Raw genomic sequence first — 26,219 nt, forward strand, 5'->3', positions numbered from 1 at the left:
AGGTAAGTAGCTCCTATGTTTGTTGTTTTTCTTTGGTGGTGGTTGTAAGGAGTTAGTCACTAGTGAGGAATAGGTGGCTTTAAATCCTCAAGATGGTAAAAGCTAGAACCAGTCCTGATTCAGCACTTCTGAGCACAGAAAGAGCTGATTGCTTTGCAATCTGACACCTGAAGCCCAGACTGGCAGAGCCTGAGGGCCCTTGGGTCGGTGTGACATTGGAGTAGGCCAGAAAGGACCCACTCTGGCCCGGACTCTTGACCTTGCACTGACCCCACTGTGTGGGTTCTCCAAGGGGGCAATCCTTTATCTCTGTTTACTTGACAGCTTCTGCTAAACAGCTTTGCTGCCTTGCCCCTGAGCTACCACTCAGCTGGCCAGTGCACAGGCATCCTGTTATTATGGAAGTAACCAGGATGCCTCATACAGAGTTTGGAGTACAACTATTGTGCCTCCCAGTTCATCTCCACAGTGCAAATGTTTGAGCCCCCAAAAGTCCAGACTATCCTTCCTCCAACTCCCACTCTGTAACCCATTAAGTCCTCGCTGCCTCCTCTGCTGAGGTGACTGGGAATTTGGCCAGGAGCACTTCCTGTTAGAGAGCTCAGGTGTGGGTGGCCCATCCCAGAAAGTATGTCAAGAACCTTCCAGGAATCAGAGACACGTGGCCAGTTTTGTTATATTCACCCTTCTACCTCAGCCATGAGAATGAGACATTAGACTCCCTTTCCGGTACCTCTTAGGCACAGCTAATCATGTATGCATAAAAGAGAGGGAGCTCGAGGGAGGACAGCATGCCCTTCTGGGTTTCCTATGACGGGTCTGTGAGGGTTCACACATTTGACTCCAGATGAACTGGGAGGTACAACAGTTGTACCCCAAACTGTGTAGGAGGCATCTTGGTTACTTTCACAATAATAGAAGCGCGCATTAGCTACAGGAGCAGGAAGCAAGGAGAGATGAGTTCTGCAAGAGGAAGTATTGGGGGAATATTTCTGAGAGGTCAGGCCTGAACGCGTTTTGGAAGTTTAACTCGTTTACAGTGATACAATGGGGTGAGTTAATTACAGACAGGAGGAACAGCATGGAAAAACCTTTACTAACCCATGACATACATGGTTTCTTTAGTGAACTCCAAGAAGCTTTGTCCACTTTGCCAGATTGTTTTAGTGGATTCGTTTCTTGTTCCAGTATTTAATAACCTTCCTTAGCTCTTCACAAAATACAAGTTTCATATATGCAAATACAGGTAAAGTATTTAAGAGTGCCTGGCACATGGTTAGCACTGTCTTAGTCAAACTTCTGATAACTAAATAGCTCAACTTTTTAGAAATATAAAATGTAAAAATATTCTCAAGCCCACCCCGTCCTGTTTTCTACTCTTGCCCAGCCCCAACCTCCATCCTTCAAAAATCTCCTAAACTCAGTTCGAAAAGCCAAACATTGTGAGAGGCCAGTCTAACATAGATGCAGCACAAAACATCCAAACCAGAAAGGTGTTGCCGGATAAGGTCAATATTAGATGTTTTGGGTCTGGGGGTGATTACAGGCAAACAAACAGTATCTAAAAGAAGACTTGAACATTTTCGTGTTATTTCCGAAGTCCTGTTTTAGAGGTTTGCTGTACATAATCTCATCTTGACCCTCTAAGAATTTAGTCCTCAGCGCCGTCGGAGACGGCACGGAGAATCTGTCAGGGAGTGAGGACCCAAGCTAGGTGTGGCGGTTCCCGCAGCAAGTGCCACGTAACCAGGGCGCTCGAACTAATTGTCAATTAGGAAAGGTTAAGAGAAAACAAAGACCGGCCTGGATATTAGGGCAGAAGTCTCAGAAAGGCGCAGAAGTAACGTGCCACGCAGTCCTGGGCCCGTGGGCAGAGCGAGAGGAAGAGGGTCCTAGGCAGAGCGCGAGAAGGATGCGAGCAGAGGAAGGTAACGTGGCGCCCGGTACCTGCGGGGTCCAATGGGGAGACGGCGCGAGCCGCACCTCAACCTGCCCGAAGACGTAACGACGCCGAGGCGGACGCTGGGCCAATGGGAGGCCGTCACGAGCAGAGGCGGGGCCCGGAGGAATCAGGGCTGGGCCGCACGGAGACAGTTGGCGGAGTCGTGTGGCCATCGCGGGAGAGGGGGAAGCCGAGCGGGCGGCCGCGGACATCGGCCTACCCGAAGCCTCACGGCCGCCTGCCCGAAGCCTCACGCCCGCCACTGCCACTGCCCGCATGGTGCCGATTCCTAACTAAGCGGCGGCAGCGGCGAGGCCTGAGGGCCGGCGCCGCAGAGGCGACTCGGGATCCCGGCTTCCCGTCGCCCACACTTCCTCCTGTGGCGGCCGTCTCGGCGGGCGGGATGGCGGCGGCGGCGATGCGGCATAGCGGCCGCACATCTGTCCCTCGGCTGCTTCTGCTCCTGCTGGTTCCACTGCTGTGGGCCTCGGCTGGGGTCCGGGCCGTCCCGGAGGAAGACCTGAGCCACAGGAACAAGGAACCGCCGGCGCCAGTCCAGCAGCTGCAGCCGCAGCCTGCGGCCGCGCAGGTCCCCGAGCCGGTCCGGGCGGAGGTGAGCCGCACGGGCTGGGGTGGGCGAGGCTGCGGCGCTGGCTGCGCGGGGTACCAAGCTCACTGCCGCCCAGAGCGCCGCCCTCGGCCCTGGGCTGCCGGCGGGGGGGAGGGGAGCCCTGCCGGGCTCTTGGAGATGGAAGACTGTGGAGGGCGCTTTTTCCGGGGTCAGGCCGGGCCTCGCCCGGCTCCTTATGGGGGAGGGGAAGGGGAGCCCAAGCAAGGAGCCCGCTGTAATCCTTTAGTTCGGGAGGACTTAGATGGAAGTCTTGCTGATCAGATATATCCTATAGAGCTGGAAATACTCATCCCAAGTAGGAAGTCTAACAGGGCAGCTGGGAGACTTTTCTTCTCTGATGATTATAACATCGGCCTTTTCATTGTTGAGACAGCTTATCCCAAACTGTTTACCCAAATTCAGCTTTGCACGACCTGTGACTTTTATGCCAGATACATATGGATTATGAAACATGACTCTCACTTTTTAAAAACGTGCTCTGGCTTGTAGGAAGTAGCCCTTAGGAACGCAGAGGAATAATGAGTCTTCGGCAGTACAGAGTACTGCAGCGGTTTGGGATGCCAAAACTAAATTTATAAGTGTACCAGAACTTTGTTCTTTGGCCTCAATAGATAATTAACGTCTTCATTCATGTTAATAAGAATCACATCGTCATTTGTATTCAAAATCTCGGCAGCGTTTTTAAATTCTCCCTCTACCAGACCTGGGCTTTCTCATTTCCAATGTGGACTCCTGAATTCAGGCCTTCAGCCCTAGAGGAGGACCATTTGGCGCTCAGCACTCCTCCCCTTCCCCCTCCAGTCTCACCCCGGGCTACATTCAGCCTGTCGTCACCTAATGAATCTTCCTAAACATTGATTCTATTTTACTTCTCAGAAATCTTCACTGAGTTCCCGTGCATACTGATTTCAGTCCAGCCTCTTCCGCAGGATATTCAGGTTTCTTCCTGATCTGGCTCCCATCAACCTCCAGGCTTTTTAGCTACCACTCCCTTGTTCATGTGCTCTACTCAAAACTAGAGATGTGCCATGTGCTCCGTTGCTAGTCTCTCCAACAAAAGGCCTCCCTAAAAAGGCTTCGGTGAGCTTGAAGCACACTGTTCAGAACATTTCCATCTTTGAAGAACCAACAGATAGATACATCCTCTCTGTGAAGACTTCCCTACTGTTTCCTGGTTAAAAGTGATTTCTCTTGCTTGTCATTCCTGGGCTCAGCTTCTGTTCATCATTTCCACTTCTGAAATTGAACTGAAAGGCTGATTTGTGAAATTTAGTCTTAGAGTTTATCATTTAGCCTCCTATCATTTAACTCATCAGAAGTTTTTTTCCCAAACAATAACTATTTTAGGTTAAGTAACTTTGTGAGTGAAAGAGAGATACATTTTGAATGTAACTTTCCAGGCCTTTTATCAAAGTTTTAGTCATATAGTGATTTTTAAGATACAAATAGAGGTGGTTATGGCTATTAATAATACCCGTTAGACAACTAGGAAAAAAATCTAGCTTGTAAAATAGTCAGCAGTGTCCACTGACCATATTTAAGTGGTCTTAAGGATCCTTGTCTTTAAAATTGGGGATGTGGAGGGAAAGGGCCGGCACAATATAGTGATGATTTTTGTCTTTAATATTTTGATATGTTCTTGATGGTTCTTTTTAGATAGGAATTTATTCTAGTTCTATATTGTAATAGAATCCAATTGTTTTAATTATATTTTCATGTAACTTTGATATGGTTCAACTGTTTCTCTGCTTGCAGTACTGCAGCATACTGGAAGAGATTTTTCTTTCACGTGTTTTCTAAACTATGTAATACAAGTATCATTTGCTTTTTTGCCCAGTTGGTGGGGGTAAGATGGTCACAAGTTCAATTTAATAATCGTATAAGCAAGCGAAGCTTCAACTGTTTTGCTTTGCAAGTACATGCAGTACATCTTTTAAAAGGGCAGGGTATTTAACTTGCCCTTTTCATGCCACTGTGTGAGAGTGGACTTATGAAAATGGAGGGGGGAAAAAATCTCTCCTTCATTGGTAGGCATTCAAGTATAAGATGTACATATTATGAAAATGCAGTTGTATCTTATAGGGGATAACTGAATTTCTAAGAGATCTTTCTACTTTGGGTACTTTTTTTTCTCTATAATCAGATAGAAAAAGTTGGGGGAATTCACTCTGAACTTACAATTAAACCCCAATTTACAAATCTATGAAAAAAAGTACTGTAGATGACTTAGATCCTTTCAATTATGTAGTTTATGCTTTTAGTGACTTACTCAGTTCTTACTTCTTCTCTAAGCAGAGTAATAATACCCTCTAGTTGAGGGAGATCAGATAGATTTAATAAAGGTGATTTATAATTTGCTGTGAAATCTGGAAGTTCTAAGAACAACTACTTTGGTTAAATAGCACAGTTGATAAAGCCACAAAAGCCTATTACCTGACCCAGTACAAATTCTTGTTACTGTATTTCTGCTTTACTTTTTCCTGGCATTTCTTTAATTTATTATCTTTTAACTATGAGAAGGCCTTCCACAATATTTTAAACTTTTTTCCATTTTCATTAAGTTGCAATCCTGCTTCATCCATTTCAGCCTCTTTACAGCTATGTAAGATAAAGGCCATGTAGTCTTGATCATGATTTGTGTCAGAATTAAATGGCCATTGTGTTACTGAATTTATTTGTTGGTGTTCTACCATCAAAGTAATTCATTAAACAAAATTAGTGAAATAGTTAATGCATTTCAAATGTTAGAATTTATAAATTCATTAAAATCAGTAACATTCACAAGCATAAAGTTAAATATTCATAAAAATGAAAATGTTTGTTAACATATATTCTAATATGAATTAACAAGTAACATTAATAAAAAATATTAAAAAACTAAACCATCCACAAATAAAGACACAATAGGGAAAAATTTTAGTAGAACATAATTTTATCTTTCAATGCAATCTTTTAAAACCAGGTTTATCCGTGGTGTCATTAAATTGCACGTATATGTTTGTGCACATTTTTCCAACTTCTGTAAAAGGTTTTTCTGACTTCATACTATAAAGTAACTAGTGGCAACGAGACAGTTTTAAGCCAATTCTAAGCATTTTCTTCTGATTCCTTTATCTTCAAATAATCACCCTCTTGTGTGATAACTTGTTGAGCGACTTTGGTTTTGTGTTTTTGCAGGGCCCTCAGTCTTTTTCTTGGTGTAGCAGACTGCAGATTTTGTTTCAAAGACAGCATCTTCATCTTTTCTAGTTTCATCATGGTTGATGGAGGTTCCCATGCCGGTACCTGTATCAATTTTTTAAAAGTCAAGCGTTGTTTATTTGAATTCTAGAACTAGAATTAAGAATTATTTTTTCATTGTTGACTATCATTTTTTTCCCTCCTCCTCTTGAAGATCATGAAAGCATAAAAGAATACTTTCTATTTGAAGGTACTTTTTTTAAAAAAAATTTGGAACTAATTTTAACTTTGAGTAAAGAAGAGTTTTATTCAGCAAGTTTTTTAAATTATAAGTTGTTGACCCTGCTCTCAAGCTGTAAATAAATTTGGGTTTAAGAACGCAAATTAAAGTACTGAAATAGTGGTGTTTGTACTAAGGAAAACACTATTTCTTTACTTGCCGTGGTATAAAACTGTGTAACTGAATAGTGGAATACAGTCCTTCAGCTACAGCCACTGCATCTGACCCTTCTGTACACATCTAAATATTTGCTTCTCTGCCCATACTTTCTGCCTTTCTTCATGTATTGGTCAAACTGTCATCTTTCCTATACCTCTTCTCTGTGTCCATGTGCCTCTTCTCTTCTGATCTCCAATATTTTCCTTCCTTAAAACCTTGTTCTCTATTTTCATTCTTTCTATCTGCTTACACATGTCCACAGGTTTTTTCCTATTTGGGGAAAGAAAAAAACAAAAGGTATTCATTTAACTTTACTTGACTGCATTACAGGCATACCTTGGTTCATTGCGCTTTGCTTTATTGTGCTTCATAGATGGTGTGTTTTTTACAAATTGAAGGCAAGTCCCTCCTCAAGCAAAAAAGATTACAACTCGCTTTATTGCGAGACTCACTTTATGGCGGTAGTCTGGAACTGAACGCACAATATCTATGAGGTATACCAGTAGTTTCTATTCTTCAGTGTTATTAACCACATTTCTATCTAGGGAATTTCACTTTGCTTTAGTCTTCCATTATCTGGCTTTAGCCCCTGTCTTTTTATTGAAATCCCATTTTTGAAGGATACCAGTAACCTACCTAAAGCCAGGGTGTTTTTTCAGTTCTTATTTGACACTGTTAACTTCACTTTTGAAGAGTCCTAACCTATTTTTGCTGTATGAACTGGGGAATTAATTAATGCTATTGGTTGTCAGGTTCTCCTCTTGTGTTAAATTGGAATAACAGCTCTTAAGGTTTTGAGGATCAATGTATATGAAAATGCCTGGCATCTAGTTAGTAGCCCAGCGAATGGGGATTGCCCCTATTGTGACCATCTGATATTCTGCCTGGCTTTCTAAATATCTGAGACAATTTTTGTTTTCCCTTTTTTCCTCCTCCACCCCTTTCCCTAAATATAGACATTTCCTAAGGCTCATTTTTTTCAACTTAATCTCTGCCTTTTCCCTTAGAAATTGTATCTACTTGCAAAGCTCACGCTGATAAATTTAGGCCGCCAGCAACCAGATACATACCTTGAGGCTGTGCTGGCCTAAACTCAGGTGTCCCATTTGTAGGACTTGGAAACCTTCATTTGAAATGCTTTTTATCACCTCAAATTGAACATGTCTGAAACCAAACCCCTTATTTTTATTCCTCTTTCCCACAATCCCTTGTAGAAATACTAATGTGTCTCTTAGTCAACCAGGCAGAAAACCTTACCATCTTTGACTCTCCCCCCTTTCTAAGGTTCCATTGATTTTCCTTTCTATCACGAACAGAATGTTTTCCTTCTCTATGTTGTCTTCAAAATTGGTCTTGTGCAGCTGACCTCCTAAATAATTGATTCAGTGGCTGGTATCCTCTTCTTTTTGTCCAGATCCATTAGTCAGCACAGTGCCTTAATCATGCTTGTGTCTTCTCAGAAACTTTTAAGGGCTTCTTGCTTGCTTCTAAACGGGTCCATAAACATACAGGATTTTCAGTCTGAGGTTACAACAACCATTCTTTTGATGGTTTACTCCCTGTTCTCAACATACCAATATTCTTTCAAATTGTCAGTCCAGGGAAGGAGGTACATGCGTGTATCCCAATGCGTTTTCAAGTTAGCCATTGCATGAGGAACCAGTACTGAATCCCGCCGAGACTTTGAAGGAACCTTATGAAATGACCCTCAGAATCGACGTGCCCCATTGGTCAAAGGTTGCCCCACAGTTGTTAACGCCTCTCTACTTCTACGTGCAGGGCACTTACTTTCCCGGTGGACCTGCCTGAAGCCTGAAGCCGTTTACAGCCTACAAGGAATTGGTCCTCCATAGCTGGAGTTAGAGATTGGGTAGAGATTTTTGAAGTGGTGCACAAGTATCTAATCATGTGCATGATAAAAATTCCAAAAGGTACAGAAGAATGTAGAATGAAAAGTATGTTTCTTTCTTCTCTTGTATTCTATTTCAGGGGTTAGCAAACTGTAGTTGACCACTGACTGACTTTTTTAAATGAAGTTTTATTGGAATAGAGCCATGCGCATTCATTTAAGTATTAGCTATGGCGGATAGCAAGCTACAGCATCAGAGATGGGTAGTTGCTACAGAGACTTTATGGCTGTTGAAGTTAAATATTTGGCCCCTTAAGGAAAAGTTTGCTGATCCTTGTTCTAGTCGTCCTGGTTCCTTCCCTGGAAACACCCACTGTTACTGTTTCCTGAGATTTGGTGTGCATTATTAACTCTATGTACTTTATACACCTACCTAACTCCCTCCCCGTCCACACACATATATGCAATGACTATATACATGATATATTTTTTTCAACTTAAATATCTTAGTGGTTTTTCCTTATTAATATACGTAAAACATTCTTATTCTTACTTTTAGCTTGATAATATTTCCAATATATGAAACTACCAATTATTTTAGCAGTACCTTATTAATGGACAGTTATTTTCTTTCTTTATTGCAAATGACAAGGGTACGTTTATACATGTTTCTAATACAAAAAGATAAGCTCCTTGAGTCTTAAACTTTGTTTCAGTCCCATAGGAGCCATGACGCTTTGCCCCCAGTGTGCATTGTTTTATTCCACGGGAGCAGGATCATTAGAGACTGGAGTTGTTGCTCAAGAGTTTCTACCTGAGTTGGATCGTGAGGAATCTAGATAAAGAGGAGGATAATGAAAAGAAGCAGGACTGCGTGGCTGGAGGCTGTGGCTACCAAAACTTTGCCGTGCTCTTGGGCTGCACTGCAGTACTGTAGCCACGTCCATGTGGCGGTTCTTAAGCCTTGAAAAGACGTGGCTTGTCCAAACAGATGTGCATGAGATGCTTGTGGTGAGGAGCTACACGCTGGAGTTTGCAGACTTAGGGTGAAGAAAAAGAATGTTAAAAATCTCATTCTAATTTTTAAAATACGCCTAGAGAAGTACTTTGAACATATTGTGGGTTAAATAAAATATTATTGAAAATAATCTGTTTTGACCTTTTTTGTTCTTCATGTGCTTATTTGTTGTTGTTTTTTTGATTCTACATATAAGTGAAATCATATGGTACCATATTTGTTTTTCTCTGTCTGACATATTTCACTTAGTGTGATAGCCTCAAAGTCCATCTGTGTTGTCACAGATGACATTTTATTTTTTTTTGATTGCTGAATACTCCATTGTGTGTATGTATACCATAAATTCTTTATCCATTCATCTCTTGGTAGATATCTAGCTGCTTACATATTTTGGTTATTGTAAGTAATGCTGTAGTGAACATAGGGGTGCATATATCTTTTTGAATTAGTATTTTTGTTTTCTTCTGGTAAATACCTAGAACTGGAACTACTAGATTGTATGGCAGCTCTATTTTTAACTTTTTGAGGAACCTCCATACTGTTTTCCATAGTGGTTGCACCAATATACAATTCCACCAACAGTGCATGAGGATTCTCTTTTCTCCACATCTTTGCCAACATTTGTTATTTGGTGATTTATTGATGATGGCAATTCTGACAGGTGTGAGGTCGTATCTCATTATGGTTTTTATTTGCATTTCTCTGATGATGAATGACATCGAGCATCTTCTTATATGCCTGGTGGCCATGTGTATGTTCTCTTTGGAGGAATATCTTTTCAGGTTTTCTACCTATTTTTTAATTGCATTGTTCATTTTTTTTGGTGTTGTATGAGTTGTGTTATTTTGGACAATAACCACATATTAGATGTGTAATTTGCAAATATCTTCTCTCATTCAGTAGGTTGTCTTTCGTTTTCGTGATGGTTTCCTACTGTGCAAAACCTTTTTAATTTGATGTAGTTTCATTTGTTTATTTTTTCCTTTGTTGCATTTGCCCAAGGAGACGTATCCAAAAAAAAAAAATGACTAAGAGTGATGTTAAAGAGTGTACTGCCTATGTTCTAGGAGTTCTGTGGTTTCATGTCTTATCGTTTAAGTCTTTAATCCATTTTGAGTTGATTCTTGTATATGGTGTAAAAAAGTGGTCCAGTTTCATTTTTTTGCAAGTATCTGTTCAGTTTTCCCAACACCACTTAACTGAAGAGACTGTCTTTACCCCATTGTATATCTTGCATCCTTTGTCATAGGTAAATTGACCATACAAGCAAGGATTTATTTCTGGGCTCTTTGTTCTATTCCACTGGTCTTATATCTGTTTTTATGCCAGTAGCATACTGTTTTGATTATTGTAGCTTTATAATATAGTCTGATACCAGGGAGCGTGATAACCTCCTATTTTGTTCTTTCTTAAGATTTCTTTGACTATTTGGTGTCTTTTGTGGTTCCATATAAATTTTAGGATTAGTTCTAGTTCTGAGAAGAATGCCACTGGTATTTTAATAGTGATTGCATTGAATCTTGTGTATTGCTTTAGGTAGTAAAGACACTTTAACAATATTAATTCTTCCAGTCCACCAGCAAGGTGTATCCTTCCACTTATTTGTACTTTCTTCATTGTTTTATAGCTTTCAGAATATAGGTCTCTCACCTTTTTGGTTAAAGTTATTCCTAAGGATTATGCTTTTTGATGCAATTGTAAACAAGATTGTATTCTTAAATTCTCGTTTTGATAGTTTGTTGTTGATGCATAGAAACAACAGATTACTGTACATTGATTCTGTAACTTTACTGAATTCATTTATTCCAAATTTTTGGTGTAGTATTTAGGTTTTTTTTTGTATATAGTATCATGTCATGTTTTCACCTTTTTAAAATGTGGCTACCAGAAAATTTCAAATCACATCCTGTGGCTTACATTACTTTGTATTTGGACAGTGCTGCTCTGCCTTATCCTTCAGTTTGGAGCATAAGGTTCATTTGGGAACTGGTATGTGATTAGATAGGAGAGGGTAGATAGTTATCAGAATTAAGTATTTACATTTTATGTTCTAGGCATATGAAGGCCAATACCATTTCTTAAATAGTAAAGTAACTTAATGAAATTTTTAGGAAGCGTAAACTGGTCATATTGTGGTATGCTACAATAACTAATTAACTGAGTTCTTATTATGTACGAGGCACCATTCTAAGGGTATATATTCCTAAAGTTTTTCTTGGATTTCAGATCCTAGACATTTTACAATGAAATTTCTTCATACAAAGGTATATTCAGGAGGAAAATGTTGCATTAGTAAAGGCAAATGAAAATGCTTATAATTAAAAACAAAATTTTAAAAAGCTATATTTTTTATGATGCTTAATGTTCACCGGCTATTGAAAGAGAAAGGAAGCTCCTTTTTAAAGGAACGTCAGCATAGATGGAACAAAAATGTAATGCAGAGAAAGCTAGAATCCCCTAAAATGGTACTTGCTTAATCAAGAGCTGGCTCCCAAGGTTACCCTTTTGATTTAGGCCTAACCCCAAGTACAAGGTGTGATCAAACGATATGGTGAATGTTTAAATTAAAAATTTGTTGCAGTAAAAGACATTGCCATTAATCCCCCTCAAAATATTCCCCCTCGCTTAGAACACATTTATCCCATCATTCTTGCCACTTTCTGAAGCAGTTCTGGAAGTCCTCTTTCATGAGTGTCTTTAGTTGCACTGTGGTGGCTGCCTCGAAGTCCTGAATCATTTGGACTTTGGGGAAGAGCCAAAAGTCGTACGGTGCCAGATCTGGTGGATAAGGTGGATGAGGACACACCGTAATGTTGTTATTTGACAGAAACTGCCATATATCAGAAGCCATGTGTGCATATATCAGAAGCCATGTGGAGCATTTGTTATGATGGAGGAGGATTTATGGCACACTTGAAAACACACCTTCTCTCAACCATAATTCATACCCGACTGACTGCACCGAACAAGCTGAGACTTGTCACACACTGTTACTAAGGTTCAGCGTGCTGCTTCCTGTATTGAAGATCCCTGCCTTTCCGCCCATGGCACTCAGCAGCAGCATTCACTGTATTTTGTGATCACAACGGAAAGGCGCCGTGTCAACACATCGCTTGGCTTCTGGTACGGCAATTTCTGTCAAATAAAAACATTATGGTTGTGTCCTCATCTGTCTTATTCACCGGATCTGGCACCGTGCGACTACAGGCTCTTCCCCAAACATGAAATTTAAGTGTTTTGAATCAATTCAGGACATCGAGGCAGCCATGATAGCTCAACTAAAGACATGAAAGAGGACTTCCAGAACCGGTTCAGAAAGCGGCAAGAATAATGGTTCAAAGTGAGGGGGGGTGTTTTGAGGGGGATTAATGGCAATGTGTCTTTTACTGTAATAATTTTTTTATTTAAACATTCACCGTATTGTTTGATCACACGTTGTATTTTCTAAAATGTTAAATTTCCCGAATTTTTGCTCAGAGGTCTAGGCTGAGTAATTCTTAAATTTTTCTTGTCTTTACTATGGAATTTGGGAGTCAAGTTTATGTCATGTGTGAAGGAATGATAGGCACAGTAAGAATTTAGGATTTTATTCTTAATCTGTGACATCTCTGACTGGGGTCTTTGTAAATAAAAGTAAGTGTTTTTCACCCTGTCAGAAGTCACATACATTCTTGGGTTTCTTTTTCTTTTTTATCTCTTAGGCTTTTAGAGATTCATAGGCTTTAAAAATTACAGGTAGACTATTAGGCAAAGAGACCTTTAGAAGTGATTTATCTAGTTCAGGGTTTTTCAACCTGGGAACTATTGATATTTTGGATTAGAAAATTCTTGGTTGGGGTTGGGGGTGGGCTGTCTTGTGTTATGTCCTGTTCATGGCAGCATCTCTGGGCTCTACCCACTAGATGCCAGTAGTTTCTCATTAGTTGTCAACAGTTAAAAATGTCTCGGCATTGCCACAAGTCCCCGGGAAGACAGAATCCCCGTGGTTGAGGCCCACTGCTAAAGTGCCTTTCCTGTAAATGGTGTTTGCCTTCCCTAGAAGTCTGAAGCTGAGGAGGGAACATGCCACCTTCTCTAGCAGTCCATTTCAGCTGCAGGTGGCTGGCTCTCTTGGGGTAGAAATCGTTTCTCTGTGTTAAGATCAAATCTGCCAACTTTTTTAGTTCTACCTCTTAGGACCATACAGATTAACATACAGACTTTCTCATTTATTGGAACATAGGCAGACTAGGACTTCCTGGTCCCCCTTACATGGTTATTTTAGAGCCTGAGTTGGCAAACTTTTTTGGTAATGGGCCAGATAATAAATATTTTAGGTTTGGCTACATATTTGCAGGCTACTTATAGTCTCTGTTGCATAATTTTCCTTCTTCCCTCCCTCTTCTTTTTTCTTTTTTTGCAATCCCTTAAAAGTGTAGAAAATATTCTTAGCGGGACTTGGCCCCAGCAGTATTTTGCCAAACTTCAGTCTGTTCCATCTGATCTTCAGAGGGCAGTGCCTTCTTAACATGTGGTGCCTCAGAACCAGTACAGAACTTTGGGTAAAGACTGAGCAGCATAGAATGATGGATGTGTCACTAACTCTAAAATGCTCAAAGCGCTTGTTGCCCTTTTGGAGCTTTGTCACATTTTCAACTTAAAATGACCTTAATGCCAACCAAAACTCTGGTTTGCCTTTTTTATTAGGCCATACTATTGCCTGGATAGTGTTGGTGACCATCCATAGATCCATTTACGTTAGAGCTTATCTTACCTAGAGCCACCTCGCTCCAGCTTGTTGAGAGCTTACTGATTCTTACGTTGTCCTCTAAAATGTCAATGACATTTCTCTCAGCTTCCTGTGACTTGAATGTTTGACAAACATACCTTGGTCTTCCACCTAAGTTACAAATGAAAATTTGAATGAGACATAGCTCTACTCATAAATCTCAACTCATAAACACTTAGAAAATAAGGTAATTTTAATGTGTGAACATAGTTGGTCTACAGTGTTTTTATTTCTTAAATTGTTTTGTAGAATTGTACTTGGATCTGCATTGTAACAACCATCAGATGTTTCCATCATTAGTAATGGCTTTCAAACAAAGTGATTAGATAGTACATAAGTCTAATGACCATGACAGAAAAACAGTTTTAATTCACATACAAAATAAGAGTTTTAAATAATGATTTCTTTCAAAAACTTGCTGATATATGTAATTATTATTTTTTTTTTATTTCAGAAAGGACCTACACCAGCTGCTCCAGTTCATACCAATGAAGAAGATCCAGCTACCCAAACTAATTTAGGATTTATTCATGCATTTGTCGCTGCCATATCAGTTATCATTGTATCTGAACTGGGTGATAAGACGTTTTTTATTGCAGCCATTATGGCAATGCGCTATAACCGCCTGACAGTGCTGGCTGGTGCTATGCTTGCCTTGGGCCTAATGACATGCTTATCAGGTGAGTGTGTTTCCCTCCTAATGAGTTCACCAAATTTAGGAGAAAGCATGGTGTTCGGCATTGAGTTCATTGAATCATTCAACGATTCATGTTGGAATTTGGTTCATGTTCCAAAATTTAGTAAACAGAAAATGGTTTGGGTACATAAATTCCTAAAAACTATATTACACTTTTAAAATTAAATTTTCAACTCTTCAGTCAAGATACGGACTCATTTATTCACTAGTTTGTAATCCTTGCTTTTGCTGTGTATCCTTGCTTTTTTTTCTTTTCAGTTCAGATAAGCTTATTTGTATGTGATATCCTAGAAGTAGGATTGAAGCAACCACAGAGATTGCATATTGTCCTGTTGAGGGACGTTTGGCAATAACGGAGGAGTCACTTTCAGTTTGTGTTGTATTAAGCTGTTCTTACCCATTAGGTAAAGGAATGAAAGAAACGTTCTTAGATTCCTAGTTTGTGTTACTCTTATATAGGCTTCAATTTTTCAAAGAATTAGACCACAAGAAAGTAAACTTTACCACTAAATAATTAAACATAACTTAGTCTTTGATTCAAAAGCAACCGCGAGCCATGTAGTTGGGTAGGAAATGGTGAGCTCACCATTAGAGGCTGACATAATTGGAGTCTGACTTTGCCATGTATGAGCGTAATGATGTTACTTAACCTCTCTGAGCATCAGGTTCCCCAAGTGTAAAATGGAGATAATATCTACCTACCTTATAGAGAGTTGTGGTCTGTTTTAAAATGAGATTTTACATTTCAAGTGCTCATTCACCCGTTTCCTCAGCAAGGTCTGTTTCTGGCTGCTTGGATGCTCATTAAAGTTTAGGTCTTTTAAAACATATTTATGAGTATTTTAATGATTAAAATAATTTGACTACCTTTCACATTTTAGAAATTATTATTAGCATTTTTCATATTTCACAGTCAAAACAGTTTTATCTTCAAAAGTAAATTTTGATTGTAGGAAATAGGAAAATTGGAGAGTTGTATATAGTGAAGTTACTTGTTTGGAATTAGTTTAAATAATATCAGAGAGTTTTATTTTTGAAATTTTGAGCTTCAAGGATAACTAGAAGGCCATGCTCTCTCTGCCCAGTCCCTCCTCAGAAACTGGCTCCATCCGTTCCCCCATCTCTTGTGCATTTCCATTTCCTCAGCTGTAAATGGGGTGAGTCTCTTCTCTACTAGCCCTCTGCCCGCCTCCCTCGAGCTGCTGGTACTCTGACAGCCCTTCTCACCTCTATTGTTTAAAAGAATAGGTTGTGTCTGTAGTCTTCAAACCTTTTCCTTGAGTCTAAGATAATTTTGAAAAACTATATACTCCCTGTCACGTTGACGTTATCTAAAACTTTTCATCTTAAATTAAAGTGGCAAAGATCTACTTTCTGATATATTGTATAAAATAGAGCTATTAATGTATTCTTTTAAAATATACCCAATGGAATCTAAATACCATTAGCAATTTGATACTATCACCATCATTCCTTTAAAAAAAGCATGAATAAACTCTCCTTTAACATTTGGAAATTTACTTTGTTCTTATTTCTCTTTTAATTCTCATTCTCACTTACTTTCCTCATACAATTTTACTCTAACAATTATAATTTTTTACTTGAAAATTTTTTATGGATCATACTGTCATGTTTAGAGCAAAAATATGCACATAAAATAAATTTTAAAAAATGCTGAAAATTTCCTTTAAGTCTCTAAATATTAACATTTTTATGGATTGAGTTATAGTTATTAATACACAGTTGATCAAAGCACAATATTTTACATATTTAAATAGTTTTTAAAAGTTGGAAATGGGTCTCTTAATGAGATGACAGAACTATTTTTAAATTAGTTTATGTGTTCATGGCCCTCGTTGATTTTAAGCACCAAATTAAGATTTCTCTTGTGTACTCTTTTTCTTCCTTTCCAACTAATACACAATCTTTAGGGTGACACTTTAAAACCATGCAAATACCCTACTCCCTATAGTGTCAGTTGATGACTCTTACATGATCTAAATTATCCCTTGATGCCTGCAAAATGGCTTTCTAACTCTACTTACCCCATTCGCCTTTACCAGTGAGCTGGGCATACTATTCTAAGAAAAAGCTCTCCGGTGGGCCGGTGGCTCAGGTGGTTGGAGCGCTGTGCTCCTAACACGGAGGACGCTGGTTCGATTCCCACATGGGCCAGTGAGCTGCACCCTCTACAGCTAGGACTGTGAACAACAGCTCTCCCTGGAGCTGGGCTGCCGTGAATAGCCGGAGGTCAGTGCGTCTGGCCATGGACTGCTGTGAGCTGCTGTGTGCTGACGTGCTACCGCAAGTGGGCTGACCAACGACCTGCGGCGACTGCCTCAGTGGGTGGAGTGCAAGACTCCAGCATGGGCCAGGGAGTTGCGCCCTACAACTAGACTGAGAAACAATGGCTTAAAATAAAGGGGGGTGGGGGGAAAGCTCTCTTTCCTCCCCCATTCGTTTCTCTATTATTGGTATAAACTCATGAATTCCCTTTTTCAGTGGTTTATAATTAATACCTAACTATATTGTTGCTTAAATCATCCCAGAGTTGGCGGCTGGGAGCCCCAGCACATTGGTTCCTATGATCTTGTGACATGCTGCCATTGTTTGTTTTTGTTTTTCCTTACTTTCTAGTAAAACGGGATAGTGCAAGCTCATCTTGTACCTGCTTTGCCAGTCCTGGAATTAGCAATTTCTCTGAGGAGGCTTTTAGTGGGGAATGCTATTAGAAAGCAAGATCTGGGTGCAGAATTGGCTCACTGCCACTGAAATGTCTTTGCTTCTTGGCCTTTTCAGTAGACAGAGCTGGGAAATACATATCTGTATTGTGTATACATGTACACATACATATACATATATAATTCAAATTTAGATGTGCACATAAGTATAGATTTGGTATATTTCTAAACATGATTTAAATTTTTTTTTCAACTTTGTAATATAACGAAATAGGGAATAGTTTACTTACCTGTGCATTTATACACTTGATGTTCAGGCAGATTTGTAAGTGTTGCACCCATTTTATAAAAAGAGCTGGTGGGGCAGTCGGTTAGCTCAGTTGATTAGAGCATAGTGCTCTTAACAACAAGGTTGCCGATTCGATCCCCACATGGGCCACTGTGAGCTGCACCCTCCACAGCTAGATTGAAACAACTACTTGACTTGGAGCTGATGGGTCCTGGAAAACACACTTAAATAAATTTTTTTAAAAATAGCTGGTGAAGTAAAGAATAACTGCATTTATTTTACATATATGGAAATATCTTCTGGCCCTTTCATAGTTTTTAAATTTTAATTACTGAACTGATATTACTGATATAATGTGTTTCACAGTTAAGATTCAAAGTACAGTTTTTGTATAACTTCTACAATTGTTCTCTTAGGTACTGAATAAGTTTGTTGTAAATGTTATTTTAATATATGTATAAGGAATTAGTTTTCGTTCATAAGATGTTTAAATAGTTACAAAGGAGCAGAGTTTGAATCATGCCATATGAGAATCTTATGGTTCTTCACTATAAAAATTTGTAATTTAAAGATTTGTGATGAAGTATCACTTACATGGGAAGATGGTGTAGCTTCTAGGTTATAAGTTCTCAGGATCCTTAGCAGGCTTCATAGTGACCCCTCTACCTAAAAGTACAATGCCCTGCACGACATGTAGCAAGTCAGCCCCTGGCTGAATGTATCTGTAGAGTCCCCTGTCTCAGGAGAGGTCCCTGTGGCACACATGTACCACACATGCTGCCTTCATCTGGACCTCTGATTTCTTGATACGCTATGTTAGGTCATTGGCCAGACCTAAGGGTTCAATATGGGTGAAGGGAAAGACGTGGAATTATTTAAGGTTATTACCTATTAGATGAGCTTCTAATGTGAACCATTTCCCCTTTAAAACGGGTAAACTGAAGGGAGCTATCCCCTTGGTTGTGGTACATGCTAATTAACCAGAATTACTGTTGCATTTTCTTCCAGTTTTGTTTGGCTATGCCACCACAGTCATCCCCAGGGTATATACATACTATGTTTCCACTGCATTATTTGCCATTTTTGGCATTAGAATGCTTCGGGAAGGCTTAAAGATGAGTCCAGATGAAGGTCAAGAGGAACTGGAAGAAGTTCAAGCAGAATTAAAGAAAAAAGATGAAGAAGTAAGTTGCAGTACTGTTAAATATCTGGACCAAAAAGGCCCTCGACTAAGAATAAACGCTATGCAGAGGTTTCCAGTGGTCATCCGTAGCTGAGTGATATGTGTGCGCTACAAAAACTAGCTTATTGTTCTTAGTCTCCATTACACCTGGTTGTGCTAGGACTCTGGTTAGTGTGAATGTGGTGAAGACGTGGGCATGAATACTGAACACCTGTAATCAGGTTCCTTAATTAGAATCTGAATAGCAGGGACTATAGTTTATAATGTTGTTTCCTCCCTTTGTATCTAGTCTAGCAGGTAATCAGTAACTACTGTTTGATTTATTGTGTTGGGGAGGAATGGAAGAATTGAGAATATACCATTTGTTGCTGTGTGAGACCAATGGTTCAAAAGAAGTTTGGCGTCACATAACTTTAGTTTCTTGGAGCATATTTCATAGACTTTAAACACTTTTTAAAAGAAAGATTAAGTAATTTTGTGCTATTTTGTTTGCTTCCTGGGGTTAATACCATTTTTTATTTTTAATTTAGTTTCAACGAACCAAACTCTTAAATGGGCCAGATGTTGAAACGGGTACAAACACGATACCTCAGAAAAAGTGGATGCATTTTATTTCACCAATCTTTGTTCAAGCTCTTACATTAACATTCTTAGCAGAGTGGGGTGATCGCTCTCAACTAACGACGATTGTTCTGGCAGCTAGAGAGGTGAGTGGTACTTGAGAGACGACTGCTTCTGTATTCAAGTTCTGTTAGAGCAGAACTAACGTTACTTTGCTCCACAGGGCACTGGACAATGTCAAGGGGGGGCCACGGGATTATTTCATCTGTTAGACTATTGCTTTTAGCACTAGTAATGCTGCTCCTCTTTAAAACCTAACTTCTCCCAGTTTCTAGTCAGTCAGATGGCACGTGTGTTCTTGTGTGGAAACTTTAATTGCTCTCTTTTGACTCATCTTGCGAATACTTCTTCCCTTCAGTTTCACTGAAATGATGCTGTGGCAGTTGTCTTGGCTTGATTTTCTTTTCTCAGAACTTTCCTTTGTGTACTTGTTGAGAATATAAATTGACATGTTATTGAAGGCCAATTTGGCATTAAATATCTTAAAGTAGATATCTATGGCTTCTTCCATTCCTTGTGTTAAAGAAATAGAGTGTTGCAAAGGTGACTGAGGAAATTGGTTAAGTCCTAGCCCCAGAATACTAAGTCCTAGGATGGGAAGCCTGAAGAGACCTCAGATCATCTTGTTCTAACCATTGCTCTTCCGATAAAGAACCTGAGGCCCAGAGATAGGGCGACTTATCTGAGGACGTGACCAGTGGGTAGCGGGGATGAGGAACACAGCCAAGGCTGTCTGCCTTCTAGCTGTTTCCACTAGGTCTTGTTCATACTTGTTAAATGCCACATACTTAAAAGATATCCGTGTTTTAAAAAATTTTAACCATTTTTTGAGAGCAATAGTAGAGTTTACATGTTCACAGAGATTTATTAAGATTTACTGAGGAGATGGTTGTGGAACTTTTAGAATGCTGTTGTTACTTTTCAGATTTTTCTTGGTCTTAACAAATATTATTTATCTGTTAAATTACATTGGTTTTATTGGATGGTAGGATTTAGTAGGTAACAAGCTTGATTTGTTTTTAACTCCTAGGAAGTACCTACCATAAAAGAACCAATCCCTCAACACAGTATGCTGCAGTTTAAAACAAGCATTAAGAGCAGGACTAATATAGTTACAGCAAGGCTGTTTTGTCAGAGAAGCCTGAAAAATGCTTTCTTTTGGAGGAAAAAAAACCACTTAATTCAGTTTTTCATTTGATTCCCATATTTTAAAACAAACTTTCTTTTAAAAGGTCACTTCAAAGGCTTTGCCCTATCTTCTTGATTTCTAGCCTTTTTTATTAGCTTTCTGATGGCCAGAATTAGGACTTCACTTTGTAGTGGTGGTTCTGCCCGGGTGAGCTGTCGCGATGGCAGAATCGTTACCGTCCCCTAACACTGCCATCTGAATGGCGCAGTGACTTGTGAAAGGCTCATGATTCCGTCCGTGTGAGTCACCTTGGTCTAGCAGTGTGGCACGTGCTGACTGGGTCTGAGCCTCGCTGTGTGGTCACATACGTAGCACCTTCCTGCGACCTACTACGCGGATTATTCTGTGAAACAAAGTAAAGCATGCAGGGTCCCTGACACAGTGAACACTCACTGTTAGCTGCCCCCCACACCACCAGCACTGCGAGGGTAGGTAACGAGCTCTTAAGGGCAGAAATGTGGTTCTCTCTTTTTTGCTCCCTTAACATTTCTGATTTTTGGTAATTTTTTGTATAAACCACATAGTAGTCTAGTTCAATCTGTTTTAGTCTGAACTTTATTTCTGCTTCCAACATTTAAAAAAAAAAGAGAAACTTGAGGGAGAAGATTCCAGGGTCAAATAAATTTGGCAAATGTATCTTGTTTGTTTTTTTAATTAAAATTTATTGGCGTGACAATGCTTAGTAAAAATACATAGGTTTCAAGTATACAGTTTTGTAATACATCATCTATATATCATGTGTGTTCATCACCCAGAGTCAGTTCTCCTTCCATCGCCATATATTTGACCTCATTTACCTTCTTCTACCACCCCTTTCCCCACTTACCCTCTGCTAACCACTATTGTCTGTGTCTATAAGTTTTCATTTATCTTGTTCCTTTGTTGCTTTGTTTTATATCCCACGTATATCAGTGAAATCATATGGTTCTCGACTTTTCCTGTCTGACTTATTTTGCTTAGCATAATAATCTCAAGATCCATCCATGTCGCAAATGGTCCTATTTCATTTTTTCTTAACGCCGAATAGTATTCCATTGTGTATATATTCCACAACTTCTTTATCCATTCATCTGTCGAAGGACACTTTGGTTGTTTCCATGTCTTGGCCACCGTAAATAGAGCTGCAATGAACATTAGAGCTCACTTGTCTTTATGGATAAATGTTTTCAGATTTTTTTGGGTAGATACCCAGGAGAGGGATTGCTGGGTCATATGGCAATTCTATTCGTAATTTTTTTAAGGAACCTCCACACTGCCTTCCATAGCGTCTGCACCAGTCTGCATTTCCACCAACAGTGTATGAGGGTTCCTTTTTCTCCACAGCCTCTCCAACACTTGTTACTATTTGTCTTGTTGATGATAGCCATTCTGACTGGGGTGAGGTGATAGCTCATTGTGGTTTTTATTTGCATTTCTCTGATGATTAGTGATGTTGAGTATCTTTTCATATGTCTGTTTGTCATCAGTGTGTCCTCTTTGGAGAAATGATTATTCAGGTACTCTGCCCATTTTTCAATTGGGTTGTTTGTTTTGTTGAATTGTAGGAGTCCCTTATATATTTTGGATATTAGCAACTTATGGAGACATTGTTTGCAAACATTTTCTCCCATATGGTTGGTTGCCTCTTTCTTGATGGTTTCTTTTGCTGTGCAAAAGCTTTTTAATTTGATATACTCCCCATTCATTTATTTTAGCTTTCATGTCCCTTGCTTTTGAGGTCAAATTGATAAAATCTTCTTTGAGCCCAAGGTCCGTAAGTTTAGTACCCATGTTTTCTTCTATGCAGTTTATTATTTCAAGTCTTATGTTTAGGTGTTTGATCCATTTTGAGTTAATTCTGATACATGGTAACAGTCTAGTTTCATTCTTTTTTACATGGCTTTCCAATTTGCCTAGCACCATTTATTGAAGAGGCTGTCTTTTCTCCATTGTTCTTGGCTCCTTTGTCGAAAATTATCTGTCCATATTTATGTGGGTTTATTTCTGGGTTTTCAATTCTATTCCATTGGTCTATATGTATGTTTTTCTGCCAATATCATAGTTTTGATTATTGGTGTTTTTTAGTACAAGCTGAAGCCAGGGAGTGTGATACCTCCAGCCTTTTTTTTTCTTAGGATTGCTTTGGCTATTCGGGGTCTTTTGTGGTTCCATACAAATCTGATGATTTTTTTTTTTGTTCTGTTTCTTTAAAAAATTCCATTGGGATTTTGATGTTGAAGAAGACACAAAGAAATGTAAAGACATTCCGTGCTCATGGATTGGATCAATATAGTTAAAATGGCCATATTACCCAAAGCAATATATATAGATTTAATGCAATCCCTATCATATCTTGGTTTTTTCTTTTGAAGATTTAAGTATACAAAATAACAAAGACTGGAAAATCCTGTATTAAGGGAACTATTTAATTTTATTTAATCCAGTGATTTTTTTTCAGGTATCACTTCCGAATAGAATGAAACCATCTTCTGGGTTACCAGTTTTAGAAGTTGTATGATATACAAACAATTTGGGACATGTAGTCCCACTCTTCTGTTCTTTACAGATGTTTCAAATTGTCTCCATTTTCCCAGTCACTGCACACACACTGCCCACCCCTCAGCAAACAGCCTTACCTCGTCCTTCAGAGAAACAGAAATCATTTTGCTTCATTTCCACCGATCCCAGTGGCAGGCCTTTCCCTCCTGTATTCTGGATCCCAGGACCCAGGTCCCCACTTACAACTTAAACCTTTGCCTTTCTGCCACCCAATTTTGTGAACATTTTAGTATGAACAAGTTTTTCTCATCTGAAAAAGTTTTACCCTTTCCTCAGTTCTCCTCCCTTCCCCTCAGATGACCTGGCTGTGATGGGAACAGGTTTGCTCTTCCTTGCTCACAAATCCCAGTGGGCTCGTTCCTGCCCTCACTGGTCACGTTGATGTGGTGCTGAGTTCACTGCAGCCACCCTGGGAGGCTCACTGCCTGGCCCCGCTTTCAGTCTCCTTTGAACACCTCTTCCTCTGTCATCCCTTCAGTGTTCCTTTCCTCATGATTGCGTTGTTAACGTCCTCGTCCTACATTCTCTCCCAGGGTTATTATATTCAATCTCATCGTTTATTCACCATTGCACTCAACTGACTCTTGGACTTCTCCACTTTTAACTCTCATCATCATGGATAGTCTTTCTGCATTGGTTTCCCTTTTAATCACATTAGTATTACTGTAATTTACCCAGAAAATTATGGGTGAGAAACTTGGGTGTCATGCCTGACTTTTCTCTTCCCAGCACCTATCATTCACTTATCACGAAGGTATATCAAGAATGCCTCCTTAATTTCTCTTAAACCCAGAAGAGCTTAAACCTACAGCTCTTCTGCCTGTAGTCTCCCACCCCAATCCAGGCCGACAGTTTTTTTTTACCAGGGAGGACTATTGCAATAGCCTCCCAATTGATCCCCTTGCCTTCTGTCTTGTTCCCCTCCAGTTCATTCCTAGACTTTTAAAGCATAAATCTGTTGTCACTCCCCAGCTCAAAACCAACCAGTGTCTGAAAGTCTAACTAAGCCTAGAGGATCCTCAGTGACCTGGCCCCTCCTACCTTGATGGACTCTTTCTTGTGATTCATGGTTCTCTAGAAATGCGGAAGCACTCTGTAGTTTTCCCTTACTCCTGGCCTGTTGCCATTTACTAGCATGTTCCCACCTCCACAAAACAGTCAGATCCTCCCGCTCATTCTTTAGGGCTGTCTTTTCTGGAAAACTTTTACCGGTCGTAACAATGAGTGTGCCTAGTTCTCTCTGGTGGCAAGTGTTTACTGAATGAATATTGTTTCTGGTGCTGAGCTCCAGCAGTGAGGGCACCAGAGATTAAGGGAGGCAGGGGTCTCTGTTCTTGGGAAGCGGTCAGGCTGTAAAAGCTGCCTGGGTTTCACTTCATCAAGTACTGCCTACGGGAAGAGAGGCCCTGGTTAAGTGTCCCTAGCACTTGTCACTTAGGACTATTTTGACCTTACACATTGAGTTTTTTCTACTTTTATCTCTGGTCCTAGGTAAAATGGAACATATTGGAAAGCAGCTATTACTTTTCATAAATCTTAATTATTCTGTTTTACACTTTTGTTGTTGACTTCTGTTTTCACTGCGTACTAGTTATCTTTCTCAGGTAACAGTTTCAACCCTGGCTGAATTAAGAGCTGTATTTGTTTCTAGGACCCCTGTGGTGTAGCAGTGGGTGGAACAGTGGGCCACAGCCTATGCACTGGATTGGCTGTAATTGGAGGAAGAATGATAGCACAAAAAATCTCTGTCAGAACTGGTAAGTGGTTTTCTTCCTTTCAGTTACAAAGAAAATACCATTTGTTTTAACTCTTCGCATCACTGAGAGATTAGAAAGGGGCATTATGTTTTAATTCTTTAAGTTTATTACTTTTGAAGTAGACTTGGTCTTTGTAATGAGCTTCGCTTAGAAGTTCACTGGCCCTGCTGTTGCCAACATGGTCTGTGTAGATGTGAAATACAGATCCACCCATAAGCAGTACTGGGTTCACGGTAGCTTTGAAGACTGATTCTCACTGTTCAGTCAGGCATGTGAAGTGTTCTTTGCTGAGGAAATGGGGTTTAAGTGTTTCTAATTTGTTTTTAAGGTTAATGTCTTGGCTCCATAGAGGAATTTTGCCTTAAACTTTTTCTCTTCTTTTACAGTGACAATCATAGGAGGCATCGTATTTCTGGCATTTGCAGTTTCTGCACTATTTATAAGTCCTGATTCTGGTTTTTAACAAGCTATTTTCATTTATATTTAGTTTAAGATAGGTAACTCTTGTGTTTATGTACATAGTATATAACTAAAAGTGATAGAAAATACTGTATTTTGTAGCAATGAGTTATTATTGATTATGTCCAAAAGAAATGATCATTGATTCTATTTGCAACATGGATTTTTTAAAGAAACCTGATGTCTAAGTGTGGATTTTTCTTTTCTCCAGTATAATCACGTTAACATGGTCTGTTTTTTGAGGGTTTTCTTAGCTTTTTCACAGGGGATGTATACAGAACCACTGTGCAGTGGAGTCTACCATTTGATTTTCTTTCTGCACTGACCCCTTTATAAGGAATCTACATTTTTTCTCCCTGGATCACTGAAGCATTTTAAGATGTTTATCTTAAAATTTTTTCTGGGGACAGAATGAATTGTGTCTTGTAAAGCATTTCCCTGAACCAGTAAGCAGTAGTTTTAAGATAAATTAGGTTGTTTAAAAAGCAAAAAGAGTAAGAGAAATGTATTATATATAGTCAGCTCTCCGTATCCATGGGTTCAGCATCCACGGATTCAAACAACCACGAAAACACCTGAAGTGTTACATTGTTGCTGATGTATGTACTATGTAGTTAGGCCTATAAGGGATGGTTGTGTCTGTACTAAAACATGTACAGACTTTTCTTGTCATTATTCCCTAACTACAGTATAACAACTATTTACATAGCATTTACATTGTATTAGGTATTATAATCTAGGAATGATTTAAAGTATAACAGAGGATGTGTGTAGGCTATGAAAGCACTACACTTTATGTAAGAGAATTCAGCATCCGTTGGGAGTGGAGTCATGGAACTGCGGGATGACTGTACTGTTGTATCAATAATATGAGAATTGTTTACCAGTTCCATTCTTTTTTTTTTAAATTGGGTAGGAAACCCAATATAAAAACAGTCAATATTTGACCACGTGGAATTACCAAATTAAAAGAATACT

General features: G+C 39.5%; 1 protein-coding gene and 1 long non-coding RNA gene across 4 annotated transcripts in view; one reads left to right on the plus strand and one right to left on the minus strand.

The window, feature by feature from the left end:
• The window catches only part of LOC117022240 (uncharacterized), a 52,425-nt gene extending 50,344 nt beyond the window's left edge, over positions 1-2,081 (minus strand). For 2 of the 3 annotated variants that reach the window (XR_004423009.1, XR_004423008.1), the window contains exon 1: positions 1,948-2,079. This is a non-coding gene — a long non-coding RNA (uncharacterized LOC117022240). Of the gene's footprint in view, positions 1-1,947 lie in introns of all 3 variants that reach the window. The other variant, XR_004423011.1, reaches the window with a different exon arrangement.
• TMEM165 (transmembrane protein 165) lies at positions 2,016-25,697 on the plus strand. The gene is made up of 6 exons (XM_033106147.1): positions 2,016-2,555; positions 14,282-14,507; positions 18,503-18,678; positions 19,208-19,384; positions 24,677-24,782; positions 25,169-25,697. Exons 1-6 carry the CDS (start codon positions 2,031-2,033, stop codon positions 25,243-25,245), a joined length of 1,287 nt encoding a protein of 428 aa, XP_032962038.1. The 5' UTR covers positions 2,016-2,030; the 3' UTR covers positions 25,246-25,697.
• The last annotated feature ends 522 nt before the right edge of the window (positions 25,698-26,219 follow it).

This window comes from Rhinolophus ferrumequinum, chromosome 5 (assembly GCF_004115265.2).
Source record: "Rhinolophus ferrumequinum isolate MPI-CBG mRhiFer1 chromosome 5, mRhiFer1_v1.p, whole genome shotgun sequence".
NCBI lineage: Eukaryota > Metazoa > Chordata > Mammalia > Chiroptera > Rhinolophidae > Rhinolophus > Rhinolophus ferrumequinum.

Coding starts and splice junctions, on each gene's coding strand:
- TMEM165 (XM_033106147.1), top strand. CDS start 2,031: ATGGGAGGCCGTCACGAGCAGAGGCGGGGCCCGGAGGAATCAGGGCTG. Junction 18,679..19,207: donor TAAAGAAAAAAGATGAAGAA/GTAAGTTGCAGT, acceptor TTTTTAATTTAG/TTTCAACGAACCAAACTCTT. Junction 24,783..25,168: donor AAAAATCTCTGTCAGAACTG/GTAAGTGGTTTT, acceptor CTTCTTTTACAG/TGACAATCATAGGAGGCATC.